Source organism: Ostrea edulis, chromosome 10 (genome assembly GCF_947568905.1).
Source record: "Ostrea edulis chromosome 10, xbOstEdul1.1, whole genome shotgun sequence".
NCBI classification, from domain to species: Eukaryota; Metazoa; Mollusca; class Bivalvia; order Ostreida; family Ostreidae; genus Ostrea; species Ostrea edulis.
The window spans coordinates 32278364-32295865 of record NC_079173.1 but is presented as its reverse complement, the minus strand read 5'-3'; the positions used below and the strand labels follow the sequence as shown (position 1 = coordinate 32295865).

Below are 17502 nucleotides of genomic sequence, written 5' to 3'. Positions count from 1 at the left end.
ACCTACTGTGTAACCAACTCCTCTCACAGCTGTTACTTAGCATTTTTCAGACCTTGTACATTATAGATGTTATAAAAACATTGAAGATATACAAATGACATTTTAAAAGTGCTTCCATTTTTTTGTTACATTCTACATTTGATATATCTTTTTTCCAGGTTGTTTTCTTACTGCTGTCTCTATGATATACATGTATACAGTAACATATTTCAAAGCAACCTGCCCATTTCTTTTTCTGTTCTTGAATCGATTTTTAAATTTTGTTTTCGGGAGTGGGGGGGATTCCCCTCTCATTCATTGGTTAGGTTCATACAATCGTTTCTTACTGTGGCAGCCAGTAAACCGAAAAACCACTTCAACTCAACGGGGAATCGAACAACTTGGGCCTTTTTTGACATTGTGATGCTAAAACACTTTGTTTTATTAAATTTACCATTGCAATTCAGAGTAACACCAAGATAATTAAAATTATCTACGATATAAATATTTTCATTATCATATTTCCAAAAATAATTCTGTTTTAATATACCACTATTTCTAAATACTACAATTTTAGTTTTATCTACGTTCACGCTTATATTCCACTTAGTTGAATATGGATACAAACCGTTAAGCATATCTTGCAAGCCTTTGTTCCGTCTAAAACAAAAACCAGTATCATCAGTATACATTATCAAAAATAAAGCTGTTTCTATAAGTTCTACAGGTATATACATGTTTTCAATTAATTCTATTTCAAAACCATTTATATAGAAGGAAAATAGCTAGGGGAGAGTGTTTCTCCCTGCATCAAACCCTCTTGGCATCTGAAAAACTCTGACAACTGCTTCTTGTGTTTTACACCTGCTTTTATATTAGAATACATTGACTTAATAACATTTAACATTTGACAATCGATTCCATATTTTGATAATTTAAAAAATAACATATTTCTATCGATCTTATCAAAAGCCTTTTGATAATCCCTAAAGCAAAAATACAGTTTTTTTACGTTTTGGAAGAGTTCGTCTTACCATTAACCAATGTAAAACACAAATAGCATCACTTGTACTATATCCAGCTTATTGGGCATCAGAAATCAAATCATGTTTTTTTTACTAAATACTTTAATTTATCATTCAGTATAGCAGTAAATATTTTGAGAAACAACTTAATAGTGTAATACATCTATAATTGTTACCCTCATGATGATTGTCCTTTTAAAATAATCCTTTCTGACTAAATGTTGGGAAGGAACCCTGATGAAAAAGAAAAACCTAAAGTAGATAATTTAACAGGGTATTTAGTTACTAGACATTCCTTGAATACACGAAAATGTTCATTTAACAGATTGTCATTTCCAGGTGATTTTTCTCTATTCCTGTGATCGGTCTATTCTATTCCGGATACGCAGAATTGTCCATCTCTATCCGGTCTAGTTGAGGAAGTAGATAGTTTTGATTTGACAAAGAAAATATTCATTAAAGTCAGAAATATCAGGACTTGAGAATGAGTTCCCTTTCTTTTTTCTAAACAACGTGTAGAAATCTTTAGGGTTTTCTTTCATTAAGTATTCAATTTTATATCGTATATGTTCATGTTCACGCTTCCTATCATAATTTTTGTAATAACGTTTTGAAGTCACAAGTATACAGCTGTTAAAATGAGAATGCACATTATTGAAGAATTTCAGGTTCCGTAAATAAAGTTTTCGTAATTGTATGCATTTTTCATTAAACCATGGTTTATTGTAATGTAATGATATTGAACTATAACCAATCCAGTATTGGAAATATAAGACTATGAGAACAAAAGAATGAAATCACAAAAAAATGTTTTGATATGCTAAGCATGTACCTTCCATGTGTACGGTCACGTGCTATCCTGTTACATGGAGATTCCAATCTATAAATAAAGGTCGCGTTTTCTAGCTATTTAAGCAGCCGGTGAAAACGTACGCTTAGACATACGCAAGCTGAATTCATCACAGTATCCGATTTAACCTTCCTTATATATTTTCTGTGTGGACCTTGGGATCGACGCAATAAAAGAAGCATTCAACGAGTGATCATTATAACTTCAAACACTTGAACGACTGAAAGCCCAGAGAAGCGACATGATTTAGCCCTCACCTACTACTTAAACCCCTCTATGGCTTATAAAATAAAGTTGTAGCATCAGTACGTTGTAATAATGTTACCTTGTGTTCCAGAATATTGTCAGTCATAATCGACTTAGAAGCGTGAACTTATCCTGATCTTTTGTGGAATGCACTGTGATTTGAGAGAGAGTTTTCAAATTTATTCTTTACAGGCGTGTTCTCCGCTCTGAGGGCATACCTTGATTAATTTATTCTTTACAGGCGTGGTCTCCGCTCAGAGGGCATACTTTGGATAATTTATTCTTTACAGGCGTGTTCTCCGCTCAGAGGGCATACCTTGGATAATTTCTTCTTTACAGGCGTGGTCTCCGCTCAGAGGGCATACCTTGGATAATTTATTCTTTACAGGCGTGGTCTCCGCTCAGAGGGCATACCTTGGATAATTTCTTCTTTACAGGTGTGGTCTCCGCTCAAAGGACATATCTTGGATAATCTATTCTTTACAGGCGTGTTCTCCGCTCAGAGGACATACCTTGGATAGTTTACTCTTTACAGGCGTGCTCTCCGCTGAGAGGGCATACCTAGGATAATTTATTCTTTACAGGTGTGCTCTCCGCTCAGAGGGCATACCTTGGATAATTTATTCTTTACAGGCGTGCTCTCCGCTCAGAGGACATACCTTGGATAGTGACATAACGACAGGAGGATGCGAAGTCTTTTTTAGAAATATGTCTCGGCAACCATCTGATAAATATCTTAACATAAGGGGCCGCATAGATGAAAACAGGAAACATCACATACGAGGGATGTATGGTTTTTCCGTAACAGCTGAGGTAAAGATTTGTCATATTCTACGTCTGCTCTAAAGTTTTGGCCACGCTGAAATAAGTAGAGGCAATATCATTATGATTTTATTTTACATTCTTAGACAACGCAATATTATATTGATTTTTTTAAAATGCTGATCTTAGATAGTCAATGAACCAAAATGGCTAATGTTTCCATGGTAATCCTCTTTAGAGCCAACAAAGTAAATATATATAAAAAAGGAAATATACCGGTGCATAGATTATATCCACAAGGAGGAATATTTGAGTATTTGAAATACGATATGATTCAATATTTTACCTGTATAACTGTTTAGCTCATCAACCTTTCCTTAAATAAGATTATACAACACTTGTCGTCCACGTCATTAACTGTGTTGTAGTCCTTGATACGTCATTAACTCTGTTGTAGTCCTTGATGCGTAATTAACTGTGTTGTAGTCCTTGAAACGTCATTAACTGTGTTGTACATGTAGTCTTTGATGTGTCATTAACTGTGTCGTAATCCTTGATGCGTCATTAACTGTGTTGAAGTCCTTGATGCGTCATTAACTATGTGTTGTAGTCCTTGATGCGTAATTAACTGTGTTGTAGTCCTTGAAACGTCATTAACTGTGTTGTACATGTAGTCTTTGATGTGTCATTAACTGTGTCGTAATCCTTGATGCGTCATTAACTGTGTTGAAGTCCTTGATGCGTCATTAACTGTGTTGTAGTCCTTAATGTGTCATTAACTGTGTTGTAGTCCTTAATGTGTCATTAACTGTGTTGTAGACCTTGAAACTTCATTAACTGTGTTGTACATTTAGTCCTTGATACGTAATTAACTGTGTTGTAATCCTTGATACGTCATTAACTGTGCTCTAGTGCTTGATGCGTCATTAACTGTGCTGTAGTCCTTGATGCGTCATTAACTGGTTGTAGTCCTTGATGCATCATTAACTGTGTTGTAGTCCTTGATACGTCATTAACTGTGCTGTAGTCCTTGATGCGTCATTAACTGTGTTGTAGTCCTTGATGCGTCATTAACTGTGCTGTAGTCCTTGATGCCTCATTAACTGTGCTGTAGTCCTTGATGCGTCATTAACTGTGTTGTAGTCCTTGATGCGTCATTAACTGTGCTGTAGTCCTTGATGCGTCATTAACTGTGTCGTAGTCCTTGATGCCTCATTAACTGTGTTGTAGTCCTTAATGTGTCATTAACTGTGTTGTAGTCCTTGATGCGTCATATACTGTTTTGTAGTCCTTGATGCGTCATATACTGTGTTGTAGTCCTTGATACGTCATTAACTGTGTCGTAGTCCTTGATGCCTCATTAACTGTGGTGTACATGTAGTCCTTGATACGTCATTAACTATGTTGTACATGTAGTCCTTGATACATCATTAACTATGTTGTAGTCATTGATACATCATTAACTATGTTGTAGTCATTGGTACGTCATTAACTGTGTTGTACATGTAGTCCTTGGTACATCATTAACTATGTTGTACATGTAGTCCTTGATACATCATTAACTATGTTGTAGTCATTGATACGTCATTAACTATGTTGTAGTCATTGGTACGTCATTAACTGTGTTGTACATGTAGTCCTTGGTACATCATTAACTATGTTGGAGTCATTGATACGTCATTAACTATGTTGTAGTCATTGATACATCATTAACTATGTTGGAGTCATTGATACGTCATTAACTATGTTGTACATGTAGTCCTTGATACGTCATTAACTATGTTGTACATGTAGTCCTTGATACATCATTAACTATGTTGTAGTCATTGATACGTCATTAACTGTGTTGTACATGTAGTCCTTGGTACATCATTAACTATGTTGTACATGTAGTCCTTGATACATCATTAACTATGTTGTACATGTAGTCCTTGATACATGAGGAAGATCTCAAGTACAACAAATCCCTTACATTTTCTGAACGAAATCCTGGAAGTCAGATATAGTGTCGGTTCGCTTTGTTTGGTGACACTCGTGGCTAAGGTTGTGGTCAGGTGCAACATTTCAAGTCGATTTAATCTAAGTCAATATCATACCGGTCAATATCATTTAAGCCAATGTCATTTCAGTCAATATTATTCAAATAGTTGTAGGTTAAAAACGTTAGGAACCACAAGCACTTGTTTCAAACATGGGTCACCCCTCCTTATACCACGGTATTAGTAAGTGCCTGTGTTAGGACCTCTGATCCCGTGTTGATGTGGATCTAGACTAGAGGTCGAATTATTTCCTGCAGGAATCTCAAACTGTTTACGTTAGCAACACTTATATAGCAATTTGTCTGAATCATGAAACAGGTAGACTAGTAATGCTTTTTCATATTCAAGGCGACCCAGGTGAACAGTTTTGTTCATGAACCCCTACATTCATTATATTCTATTGTAGAGCGAAGATTCAAGCATAATTCTTGGAGGACCAAACGCTTGTGGGAATGATGGTAATTATTCATAGGCAGATCTCCATACACTGTAACTGTTTCCGGAATTTCACATCTTACTGAAAATTTGATTCGTTTCGATCATATTTTATTGATCAAATCAAAAGGATTGGAACCAAGAGACAAGTTCTAACAACTTACATATAATGTACCAGTCCTAAAAGTATAACAATATATCGAGATAATAATTAACAGGTAAATGTACAATAATTAGACGAACCTACCAGTTTCTTCTATAAATTTGTGAACGACTGAAAAAAAATATTTGTATTAGTCTGCAAAGACAAATTAACATCACCGCACAATAATAGATTGATTGATTGATTGATTGTATATTGTTTAACGTCCCTCTCGAGAATATTTCACTCATGTGGAAACGTCACCACTGCCGGTGAAGGGCTGCAAAATTTAGGCCTATGCGCTTATGGCCATTGAGCAGAGAGGGATCTTTATCGTGGCACACCTGCTGTGACACGGAACCTCGGTTTTTGCGGTATCATCCAAAGGGCCGCCCCATTTAGTCGCCTCGTACGACAAGGAAGGGGGTACTTGAGGACCTATTCTAATCCGAATCCCCACGGGATTACACAATAATAGATTTGTATCAATATTGATCAAGTCAAACATAAAAAGGCGATTTAATTTGTTTTTCTAGCTTTAGAGTAATTTTTACAAGAAAGAAATGATATACATCTTTGTTATGTTCATATGAACAAAATGGAGTATTTGTAAAATCACGCTTATAAAGATCATACTGAAGTAATACATTTGTGCCTTGGTTTTGTATGAATAATGTTGATGAATCGTTTTCCAAAAGAAAAGTATTATGGCGGGCTTGTGATTTCTGTTATTATATTTTTGCGGAATGAGTTGATTGAAATGGCTTCTCTGGCATCTACGTTTAATATATTCCAATGTTTTATGGAATCAGGTACAATTGAATTTTTGAATAACTCTGATCCGCATCTTGGATAACGGGACAAAGAGGGTGTTGCACAGAAGCGGTAATATTCCCTAATCGAAGCTTTGTGCCTGGTATTTAAACACAAGTGGTGTAGAACTTACCTTCATTCCTATTCAAACTCTTCTTGCGTATTTGCCATTAACATACCTGTGGGATTCCCCAGTACAAAGGGCAAGCCTAATATATTTTATGTGTCCGTACATAGTCTAAACATAATTTTTGAAATCGTGAAAATTAAATTGTTTTAATTTTTCTGAGTATTAAACACAATGTATAGGGTTACGAGTTTATCAAATATTTAATATTATATAATACTACAGTCTAAAAGCTCTTATACTCGTATGCATTATTTTCTACAAACATCTGTACATAACTCTGACCAAAAAACAAAATATGGGAAGTTTAATACGCATTTATAAAGTTCAACAAAATTCCTCCTTTCAAGTACATGCACCTGAAAACATTGATTACCATAGTAATTTTCTTTATGGTATACATATTGTCTTATTCATTCAAACTGTTTAACAGTTATTTACCTTGTTTGACATTTTTCTTACAAAGCTTTAAAACCCAACAATTCTCTTTAACAGCCTTGACTTTTAAAGCACAGGTATCATAAGCTGTGTTCGGCGTGTTGTTGCAACTGCCATTCACAAACTAAACAGTGTCTAAGTTGGAATTTTATTATAAACTCGGCACATTGTAAGTGTGTTTCAATTAAGAAAAAAATCTAGATGGAAAACGTAATATTGAAAACAAAAATCATGTGTCCGTGAGGGATTCGAACCCGGTCGTTAAAAAAGATGACTCCTTTACACTTTACATTCTACGACCTTATCCACTGAACCAATAGAACTTAAGTAACAATGGAAAATTAATAACATACAGGTGAAGTTTAAAATGACATCAGTGAAATCGTTTCGATCTTTTGAAATTTACAAACAAACAAACAATGCCCTCGTGAAACAAAATTTCAAAGTGACATTTTTTTAGTGGAAAACTCGATGAACATCTTCATGCTAAATTCATTTTGTTTCACGGAGGTAGTTTTTCTGAAGTTCGGGGATACCCCTCTATTCTAACGCTGAAATCATATAAATCGCTTATTGCTTGGTTTAAACTCAAATTATTTTGGCTAATTCTTGTAAATACACGTCATTTAAACTTATTCTCAATAATCGGGAGTTGGATGGGTGTACTATCATTTAAAGGGGAAGGCAACCCCAAATAAATTTACATGATACATGATAGGATTAAAGAATTGTCATACTATTCTGTTGATATACGGCCAAGTTAAGCTGCAGTACTAATTCTAAAACTTTAAAAATTGAAATTCCCGCCATCTATAGAGGCTTCCATGGTGTGGAACTCTTTTGAATTCAAGACCACAAAAATCAATAATTTTGACGTCACACCGTCAGTTCTGGTTTTGATTAGATTCTAAGGTGTGCATGCAAGGTGAAGATAACGAACAGTGATCAATCTCATAACTCCTACAAGCAATACAAAATAGATAGTTGGGCAAACACGGACCCCTGGATGTGATATGGTAGATTTTACGAATGAATAGGTTGATGCTTCCTGTCAAGCAGTTAATTGCACTAATGGGGATGTGTGTTTGTTGTTTTTTTTATTTTGTTTTTTTGTTTCTTTGTTTTGGGGTTCGTTTTATTTTAAATTCCTGACCCAACGAAGTATCTGAAAAGAAAAGACTATGTAAACTGTGGATCCATCATTTGCGTAATGACAAGCTGATGTTCGGAAATTTGTATGAAGAAACGTGTACCGTCTGCCTGGTCTGCAACTCGAATGAACGTCTCTTTTTTTAAAATTCCCTCTTGCGAAAGAACGGACTCAAAGCTATACGGCTCCAAACTTAACTGTTCGTGACTGACATGTTTACAGTGCTGCTGATGAAATACACCTGAACCAACGGTGTGACGTCATAAATTAAACTTCAATGGACGTATTTTCATATAAATTATATATATGCCTATTATAAAATAATATTACAATAAAATACATTCAATCCAATGGGCCCCTGGCACCATTGGTGAGAATTAAGAGGGAGTATCCGAGGATATTTTATCCCAAATAGTATGCATACTTTTTAATAAATGATGAAATTATCAACAACAAAAAAAACAACAAAAACAAAAACAAAAAACTTCAATGGACTCTCTCTTAACGGTGGGTAATTCAAAATATATGATAAATTGATATTGATTTAATCGTCTAGCAAGGATATTTGTTGTTAAAGACTGTCATTTACGATATCAGTAATACTTTATTCATAAGAGCAACAATGTGGTTAGGGTTGCCTTTCCCTTTAAGAGGAATTCTATACTGGGGTAGCTGCAGAACTGTAGCTCTCTGAAAAAGATACAAGGACCGATCCGAGTACTGCAGATCCACCCATTTTAAAATCTTCAATTTACGGCGCACATAAAAATGCGCACGGTTGAGACCTTGTATCGTTATGTTCTTGCATAATTGCCATCACATAGATTCCTAACATATTTTCCTAATATTTTCCTACTATACTTCTGTCCAAACATACAGTACCTTCAAATATTCAATAGAGCCCCATGCGATCCGAAAACTCGCAGCTTTTAATGATTTCGTTCGTTGACGTAGCCATGTTATATGTGTAGCCTGTCAATTCGAATCCCAGTTAAATTCCCATGCTTACACAATAGTGTGCATATGTGTCTGAATTGTAGAAAGCTTGTATAGATCTTATGTACATACCCCCCCCCCCCCCAAATGACATTATTTTATACAGAATCAAAATTTATCCAAAATATATTATTACCCCACCGATCACCTTTTGTAAGCTTTTGAGATGAACACTTGTGATACACAATATGTACTAATATATGTACGTACATAGGACAACATTGTCTATTTAATATCTTGAGAAGCCTTTGTTTTATAGACATCAAACGTGGTACACTGGTACATCATAAGGAGTAGATGACCCTTATGAAATTTATGTTCATATTGTCATAGGTCAAGGGTTAAACTGGACTTAGTAATATATTGTCTCCTATATTTTAAGAATCATTTGCTTAATTGATACCAAACTTGGTACACTGGTACAGCATAAGAATTAGATTACCCCTATTGATTTGAGGTCATATGGTCAATCTACTATGGACATAGGAAGGTACAATGTATGTCTGTTCAATGTCTTGAATTGGCATGACACTACTGTCAATTAAATGATGCACGTGTGTAACGCTTTTCAATGTTGCACCATTGGGGCATATACCCCGGTATGTTTTATAAACATTTCTTGTTTTGTAAGCTTTGAAATGAATTATTTTATAAGCTTTCAAACGAATTCATTTACAAGCTTTGATTTGGGTCATTTTACAGGCTTTGGAATTAGTTATTTTACAAGCTTCGAAATTAGTTATTTTACAAGCTTCGAAATTAGTTATTTTACAAGCTTTGAAATTAGTTATTTTACAAGCTTTGAAATGAATCAATTTATAAGTTCTGAAATGAATTGACTTCTAAACCTTTGAATGGGTTATTTTATAAGTTTGTTACAGGGTTATTTTACAAGCTTTGGACTGGGTTATTTTACAAGCTTTAAAATGAGTTATTTTTTAAGCCTTGGACTGAGTTATTTTCCAAGCTTTAAAAAGGGTTATTTTCCAAGCTTTGAAATGAGTTATATTGTTTAAGCTTTTGACTGGGTTATTTTATAAGCTTTGGACAGAGTTACCTCATTAGCTTTGAACTGAGTTATTTCATTAGCGTTAAACTGGGTATTTATATGTATAAGCTTTGAATATATGCTTTTACACAGGTGGATTGGCGATATTCAACGGTTCAAGCGCAAATTATCTGTACAGCGGCAGGGACTGCTCTCGTCTGCTAGGAGGGTACTACTTCGGTAAGAGTTTTAAACTTTAAGAGAACTGTAAATTCTCAACTTATGGATAAGGGTCAAAACTGATGTTACGTTTATTTAAAAACAAAAACTTAATTTGCGAAGGAGAGATTGAGAAGAACGAAAATAGGAAGGAACGGAAGAGGGATGGGGCGGAGAGAGGAAAGGTGGAAGAGAGAGAGGAAGCGGGAGAGAAGAAAGGATGAAAGAGGTAGTGATGGAGGACGAAAGGAGGAATGGAGACGAAGGGAGAAAAGAAGGGAGATGGGAAAGCAGAGGGGCGAAAGGAAGAGGGATAGAAGAAATGGAGGGGAAAGGGCAATGAAAGAGGGACTGGGGAAGACTGGAGGGAGGAAAATGGTGAATGATGAACAAAGATGGAGAGTAAAAAGAGCATATGGTATAAGAGGAATGGAGAGGGAGATGAATGTGCAGAGGAGAGATGTAGAGAGAGATGGAGAAGGAGATATGAAAAGATGGAGGAGAGGCAGAGATGGACAGAGGGAAGGGTCGAGGAGGGGCGGAAATGGAGAGAGGGAATGGTGGAAGACGGACGAATATGGGCAGAGGAAAGAATGGAGGAGGGGCGGAGATGGAAAGAAGAAAAGGTGGAGGATGGATGGATATGGAAAGATGGAAGGGTGGAGATGGGGTGGATATGGACAGATAGAAGGATGGTGTAGGGGCGGATATGGAGATATAGAATTGTTGACGAGAGGCGGAGATAAAGAGTGGGAAGGGTAGAAAAGGGGCTGAGATGGAGATATTGAGGGGTGGAGAAAGGTGGAAATGGAGAGAGGGAATTGTGGAGGAGGGACAGGAATAGACAGAGGAAAGGTTGGAGCAGGGGCGGAGATGGAAAGAGGGAAGGGTGGAGGAGGGGTGGATATTGAGATATGAAAGGGTTGACGAGGGATCGAGATAAAAAGATAGAAGGGTGGAGAAGGGGTGGATATGGAGATATGAAAGGGTTGACGAGGGGCGGGTATGGAGATATTAAAGGGTTGACAAGGGGTGGAGATGGAGAGAAAGAAGGATGGAGAAGGGGCGGGGATGGAGAGAGCGAAAGATGGAGGACGGGTGAGATGGACAGAGGGAAGAGTGACAAGGGGGCGGAGATGGAGTAAAAGGAGAGAAAATGGGGAAGAGAGGGGATGAGAGACAAAAAATGTCAGAAATAGGAAGACATGAAGAATAATACATAGAATCACCTGTCCACACACCCTTATATATCTATATGTGTATCATATACTCAGTTTTCATTGTAGTGTAAATTCCCTTACATCTTGGTTCTCAATCTTTTGGAATTTGTGGTAGAACATTATATTTTATTCGAAAAGGATGAAATAAATTTCTCTCCCATGTTATCATGTTATCACGTGATCTAAATTTATTTCCATTTGACGAATTAAAAGTTTATCCCAAATACCCCGTCCTGTAATATTGAGAAATACCAGCATATACTGTACTAGTATATTCTTTTAAAGGTTACTCATTAGACACAATAGATGCTGAGGGAACGAAAATGTACGTTGTCGGAAAACCTGGCTTCGCTAACAAAAATGGCGTCATAGGACTGGTAATTGCGTATCATTTAGCACGTACATATGCATGCAATGATTTGTTTCATGAATTCATATTTGCACAGGATATTGTAATTCTTCCACAATCAAACGACGATGCATCATCGTATCATTTACAGGTGGAGGTTGTTCTTAATACAAAATCACAGCTGCAATCCAAAAAGCAAATACCTGGTTTACAGGTGAGATAAGACCTGATATTATCATTAGTACTGATGACACTAGTATATGAGACCATACCTGCTATTCAACATTAGTACTACTGACGCTAGTATACAATGCCTTATGTTCATCATTAGTACTACTGACACTAGTATACAATGCTTTATGTTCATCATTAGTACTACTGACACTAATATACAATGCTTTATGTTCATCATTAGTACTACTGACACTAGTATGCAATGTTTTATGTTCATCATTAGTACTACTGACACTAGTATACAATGCTTTATGTTCATCATTAGTACTACTGACACTAGTATACAATGCTTTATGTTCATCATTAGTACTACTGACACTAGTATACAATGCTTTATGTTCATCATTAGTACTACGGACACTAGTATACATTGCTTTATGTTCATCATTAGTACTACTGACACTAGTATACAATGCTTTATGTTCATCATTAGTACTACTGACACTAGTATAAGAGGCCGTATATTATTGATTTTGCCGAGTTTCTATCTGTTACTGTTGTTAGTGATGGTATAGACAGGGAGATCTTTGCCGAGTTTCTATCTGTTACTGTTGTTAATGGTGATATAGACAGGGAAATCTTTGTCCAGTTTCTCTGTGTTACTGTTGTTAATGGTGATATAGACAGGGAGATCTTTGTCCAGTTTCTCTGTGTTACTGTTGTTAGTGGTGATATAGACAGGGAAATCTTTGTCCAGTTTCTCTGTGTTACTGTTGTTAATGGTGATATAGACAGGGAAATCTTTGTCCAGTTTCTCTGTGTTACTGTTGTTAGTGGTGATATAGACAGGGAGATGTTTGTCCCGTTTCTATTTGTGACTGATGTTAATGGTGATATAGACAGGGAAGATTTCCCCCAGTTTCTATGTGTTACTGGTGTTAATGGTGATATAGACAGGGGATGTTTTGGCCAGTTTCTATGTGTTACTAATGTTACTGATGTTAATGGTGATATAGGCAGGGGGATGTTTTGCCCAGTTTCTCTGTTACTGATTTTAATGATGATATACACAGGGGGATGTTTTGCCCAGTTTCTATGTGTTACTGATGTTAATGATGATATAGACAGGGGATGTTTTGCCCAGTTTCTATGTGTTACTAATGTTAATGGTGATATAGACAGGGAGATGTTTAGTACAGTTTCTCTGTGTTACTAATGATAATGGTGATATAGAGAGGAGATGTTCTGCCCAGTTTGTTTGTGTTACTAATGTTAATGGTGATATAGACAGGGAAATGTTTACCTCAGTTTCTCTGTGTTATTGGTTTTAATGGTGATACAGACAGGGGATGGTCTGCCCAGTTTCTTTGTGTTAATGATGCTAATGGTGATATATACAGAGGATGTTCTGTCCAGTTTCTATGTGTTACTGGTGTTAATTGTGATACAGACAGGGGATGTTCTGCCAGGTTTGTATGTTTTACTAATGTTAATGGTGATATAAACAGGGGGTGTTCTGCCTGCTTTCAAAGTGTTACTAATGTTAATGGTGATATAGACAGGGGCTGTTTTGCCCAGTTTCTATTTGTTATTAATGTTAATGGTGATATAGACAGGGGCTGTTTTACCCAGTTTCTATTTGTTACTAATGTTAATGGTGATATAGACAGGGGATGTTTTGCCCAGTTTCTATTTGTTATTAATGTTAATGGTGATATAAACAGGGGGTGTTCTGCCCAGTTTCTATTTGTTATTAATGTTAATGGTGATATAAACAGGGAAAATTTTGCCCAGTTTCTTTGTGTTACTGGTGTTAATGCTGATACAGACCGGGGGATGTTCTGCCCAGTTTCTATGTGTTACTATTGTTAATGGTGATATACACAGGGGGCATGTTCCAGCTTCTATGTGTTACTGATGTTAATGCTGATGTGAGAGGTATTTCTATATATACTTCAGGCAGGCGGAGGATTTGCCCAGTCTCTATGTGTTACCGATGTTAATGCTGATGGTATGGATGATATTATTGTCGGGGCTCCTTTGGAGTATGTAAACTTGACTGATCAATCCTCGATTGAGGTCGACGTGGGGAGAGTATACGTGTTCCTTGGAAGCAACGAGGTATGTCTGCGTTATGCATTTAGGAACTGTAAAATAATTAAGGAATGACTTTAATTCTGTGGCAAGTTATACGAGTATAACCTGGTTTGGGTCAGTTTACGCTTTATAATCCGCGAAGCGAAGCGGATTATAAAAAAGCGTAAACTGACCCAAACCAGGTTATACTCGTATAATTTGCCCCAGAATTAAAGTAATTCCTTATAATTCAATGCAAGAGACAAACATGTTAACCTTCGTTTATCAAAATGTATATAAACTCGGAAAAATACAAGTCAACTGAGCCGCGCAATGATTCACTTGGCAACAACGACGAAGCCTGTGAAGGTCGCCATCTTTAATCTTAGTTCTACGGAGCCTAGCCTATTTATCGAAATATTGTATCGAAGATGAAGTTTGTTATGATAGAAAATATGTGTAGACTATGCATGCAATGCGTATTTCGCTGCCCTTTAGAGATAGAGATCGACTTTGAAGTCGCTCATCTCGGACAGATTGAGAAAATACGGGAAATTGCATTGTTTTGCCCTACCCAAAATAAATTTTCAAATATCTGAAAATGCAATAATTTGCGGCTTTTAACTCTGTGAAAACATCTACTACATAAAAACTTACCCTTGTATGCAACGTTGTCGCTAATAGTAAATCCGACACAAGAAAATATGTAAGCAAGTGACAAATCGCGATCCACATGTCAATGTGTCTGACGTCATGTGATAAAATTTGACGTATGAATTTTTGTTAGCTTTGTTGAAAGACAGACATATCAAGCAATGAACCCCCCCCCTTTCCCGAGTGAGAAATGTTTTCAAAATGAACAGGGTAATGCTTACTTGGCAAATCATTCATTTGAATATAATCTCTTTGTTTTTTAATCTATTATTCGACCATACATACAGAGAAAGATATTTTACAACAGTGATTTGCGTACAAGTATGAAGTAGATGCTAATATTGACAACGAGAGAACAACATGTGTATCAAACCGAAGTATCTTATTGTACGCGTTGACTTTCTATTCCATAGAAGGCTGAAAACAGTGCTGCGATGTAAATCTAGAGAGAGAAAAAAAATAGTTCCGGCATCTGGTTGTCAAAGGTGTGTGTCCCCATACCACACCAGGTTATACAAAAATAACTTGCGTTCCTCAATTGGAATTTGACCAATCAGAAACAAGGATACAATAAGAATTAAATTATTTCTAAGTAAATACAGTAAATTCGGGAGAACCCAATATAGAAAGCCCAAATGTTAACAATATTTCCTTCGTTTAAACAAATATTGGCAGTATGAGAATTGTCATGTATTTTGTGAAAAGATACGATGCGCAAGAGCTTGTTCTGCGTATTATCAGTTTTTATAACGAGACAGGCTACTGGCAAACAAGTTGATGTTACAGGGATTTCTACAGTTTCGTTTAAAGTCAGCATTTCGCAAATTCTTTGGTCGTTATAACGATCTAGTTTGCCAATACAACCTATCATTGGGTCAAATGCTGTCTCGCGTGTTTCAGATCGACTGTTGGGCCATTTGTGGAGCTTAGATTTTGACGACGGATTACTCCGTATACCTGATCAATGTCACGGCGGGTGTGACCGGTCGACAGGGGATGCTTACTCCTCCTAGGTACCTGATCGCATCTCTGGTATATCCAGGGGTCCGTGTTTACCCAACTCTTTAATTTATATTCCTTATGACATTGATCACTGTTTGTTATCTTCACCTTTCATACATGAATTTAATGCAGATCTTTTCATGTACTACCAAATACCTGTATCAAAGTTTTCACTCGAATATATAAGATATTTTTTTAAAACTCTTCTCAAGAACCGCAAGGGAATGAATTGGTATAGGGATATCATACTAACCAATCTGATGAGTGCCTCTCAATATCATACCAATATCATTCAGTTGGAGGTCAAACGTCGGCACCATAGAGCTACATGATATCTACACCTATCATGGTACTCGCCGGAACTCAATGCTTAACATTAATTTTGTCGCAATTTAGGAAAATATGCTAATATCAAGAATAATTTATTTTTGACTCGAAGATAATCAGGGACGATGGGATTCCTATCACTGGGGATAATGTATTCTTGAGCAGATTTGGAACAGCTCTAGCTGCGCTCGGAGACATTAATGACGACAATTACAGAGGTATGTCGGATCTACACGCAAGAATATTTCAACAAGCTCAAGTAGAATCCTTTAAATATGATAGTTCTTATGAATGCCAAATGAGTTTCTATAGATATAGTTCTTATCGATGTCATGCAGTTTTCTATAAATATAGTGATTATTAATTCCAAGCAGTTTTCTGTAAATATATGGATCATTAATATCAAGCAGTTTCCTAGACAATGTCAAGCAGTTTCTAAACTTATAGTAATTATTAATTTCATGCACTTTTCTAGACAATGTCAAATATTTTTCTATAAATATAGAGATCATTAATTTCAAGCAGTTTTCTATGCACATAGTGATGATTACAAGTAAAGTAGTTTCCTAGATATTTAGTGATTATCAATGTCAGATAGTTTTCTATAAATGTAGTTCTCATTAATGTGAAGTAGTTTCTTAGAAATGCAGCGATTTTCAATTTCAATTGGGTTTATATAAATGTAGTGATTATCAGTGTTAAGGTGTTTGCTATAAATCTAGTACATGTACTTGTGAAGGTCAAGGCGTTTGTTATAAATGTACTAATAATGAAGGTCAAGGCTTTTACTATAAATGTAATGATTATCAATGTATAGCATTATTCAATAAATCAAATAAGTATCAATGTGATATTGTATCTTATCAATTTAAGGAAATTTCACAGCGTTTGAAAACCATGCGTGCTAAGGGCTTTAGCAATGGGGTTGATTTATTGAAGAAGTTGTATCATGGAAGTCATACTATTATATACTGCTTGTACACTAGCTATTGCTTTTTATGTTTGTCCTGTTGTGTAATGCAGAGTTATGTGCTCCTTTTATGTTTATCCTGTTGTGTAATGCAGAGTTATGCGCTCCTTTTATGTTTGTCCTGTTGTGTAATACAGAGTTATGTGCTCCTTTTATGTTTATCCTGTTGTGTAAAACAGAGTTATGTGCTCCTTTTATGTTTGTCCTGTTGTGTAATACAGAGTTATGTGCTCCTTTTATGTTTATCCTGTTGTGTAATACAGAGTTATGTGCTCCTTTTATGTTTATCCTGTTGTGTAATGCAGAGTTGTGTGCTCCTTTTTTGTAATGTTCCAAAATGCTTCTCACATGTAGACTTGCGGGCCATTCAATAAAAAATACTTTTTCGATACTTGATAATCTCATTGTTACGTGTAAAAGTGTGTGTAGCTTCCTCATTATAACATCTCTTCATTCTACCTTCTCTTAATTCAGCTCCACCTTTATTCTACCACCCTCGTAATTTTACCATCCCTTCGTTC

The 17502-nt window shown here is 36.1% G+C and overlaps 1 protein-coding gene across 1 annotated transcript in view; it reads left to right on the top strand.

The window, feature by feature from the left end:
- The window catches only part of LOC125665872 (integrin alpha-8-like), a 50739-nt gene that overhangs the window by 15164 nt on the left and 18073 nt on the right, over positions 1-17502 (top strand). Inside the window, exons 4-10 of the mRNA XM_056150981.1 lie at positions 2734-2913; positions 5308-5359; positions 10144-10230; positions 11715-11806; positions 11930-11992; positions 13912-14073; positions 16124-16229. Of these exons, the coding sequence (XP_056006956.1) occupies positions 2734-2913; positions 5308-5359; positions 10144-10230; positions 11715-11806; positions 11930-11992; positions 13912-14073; positions 16124-16229 (742 nt within the window). The remainder of the gene's footprint in view (positions 1-2733; positions 2914-5307; positions 5360-10143; positions 10231-11714; positions 11807-11929; positions 11993-13911; positions 14074-16123; positions 16230-17502) is intronic.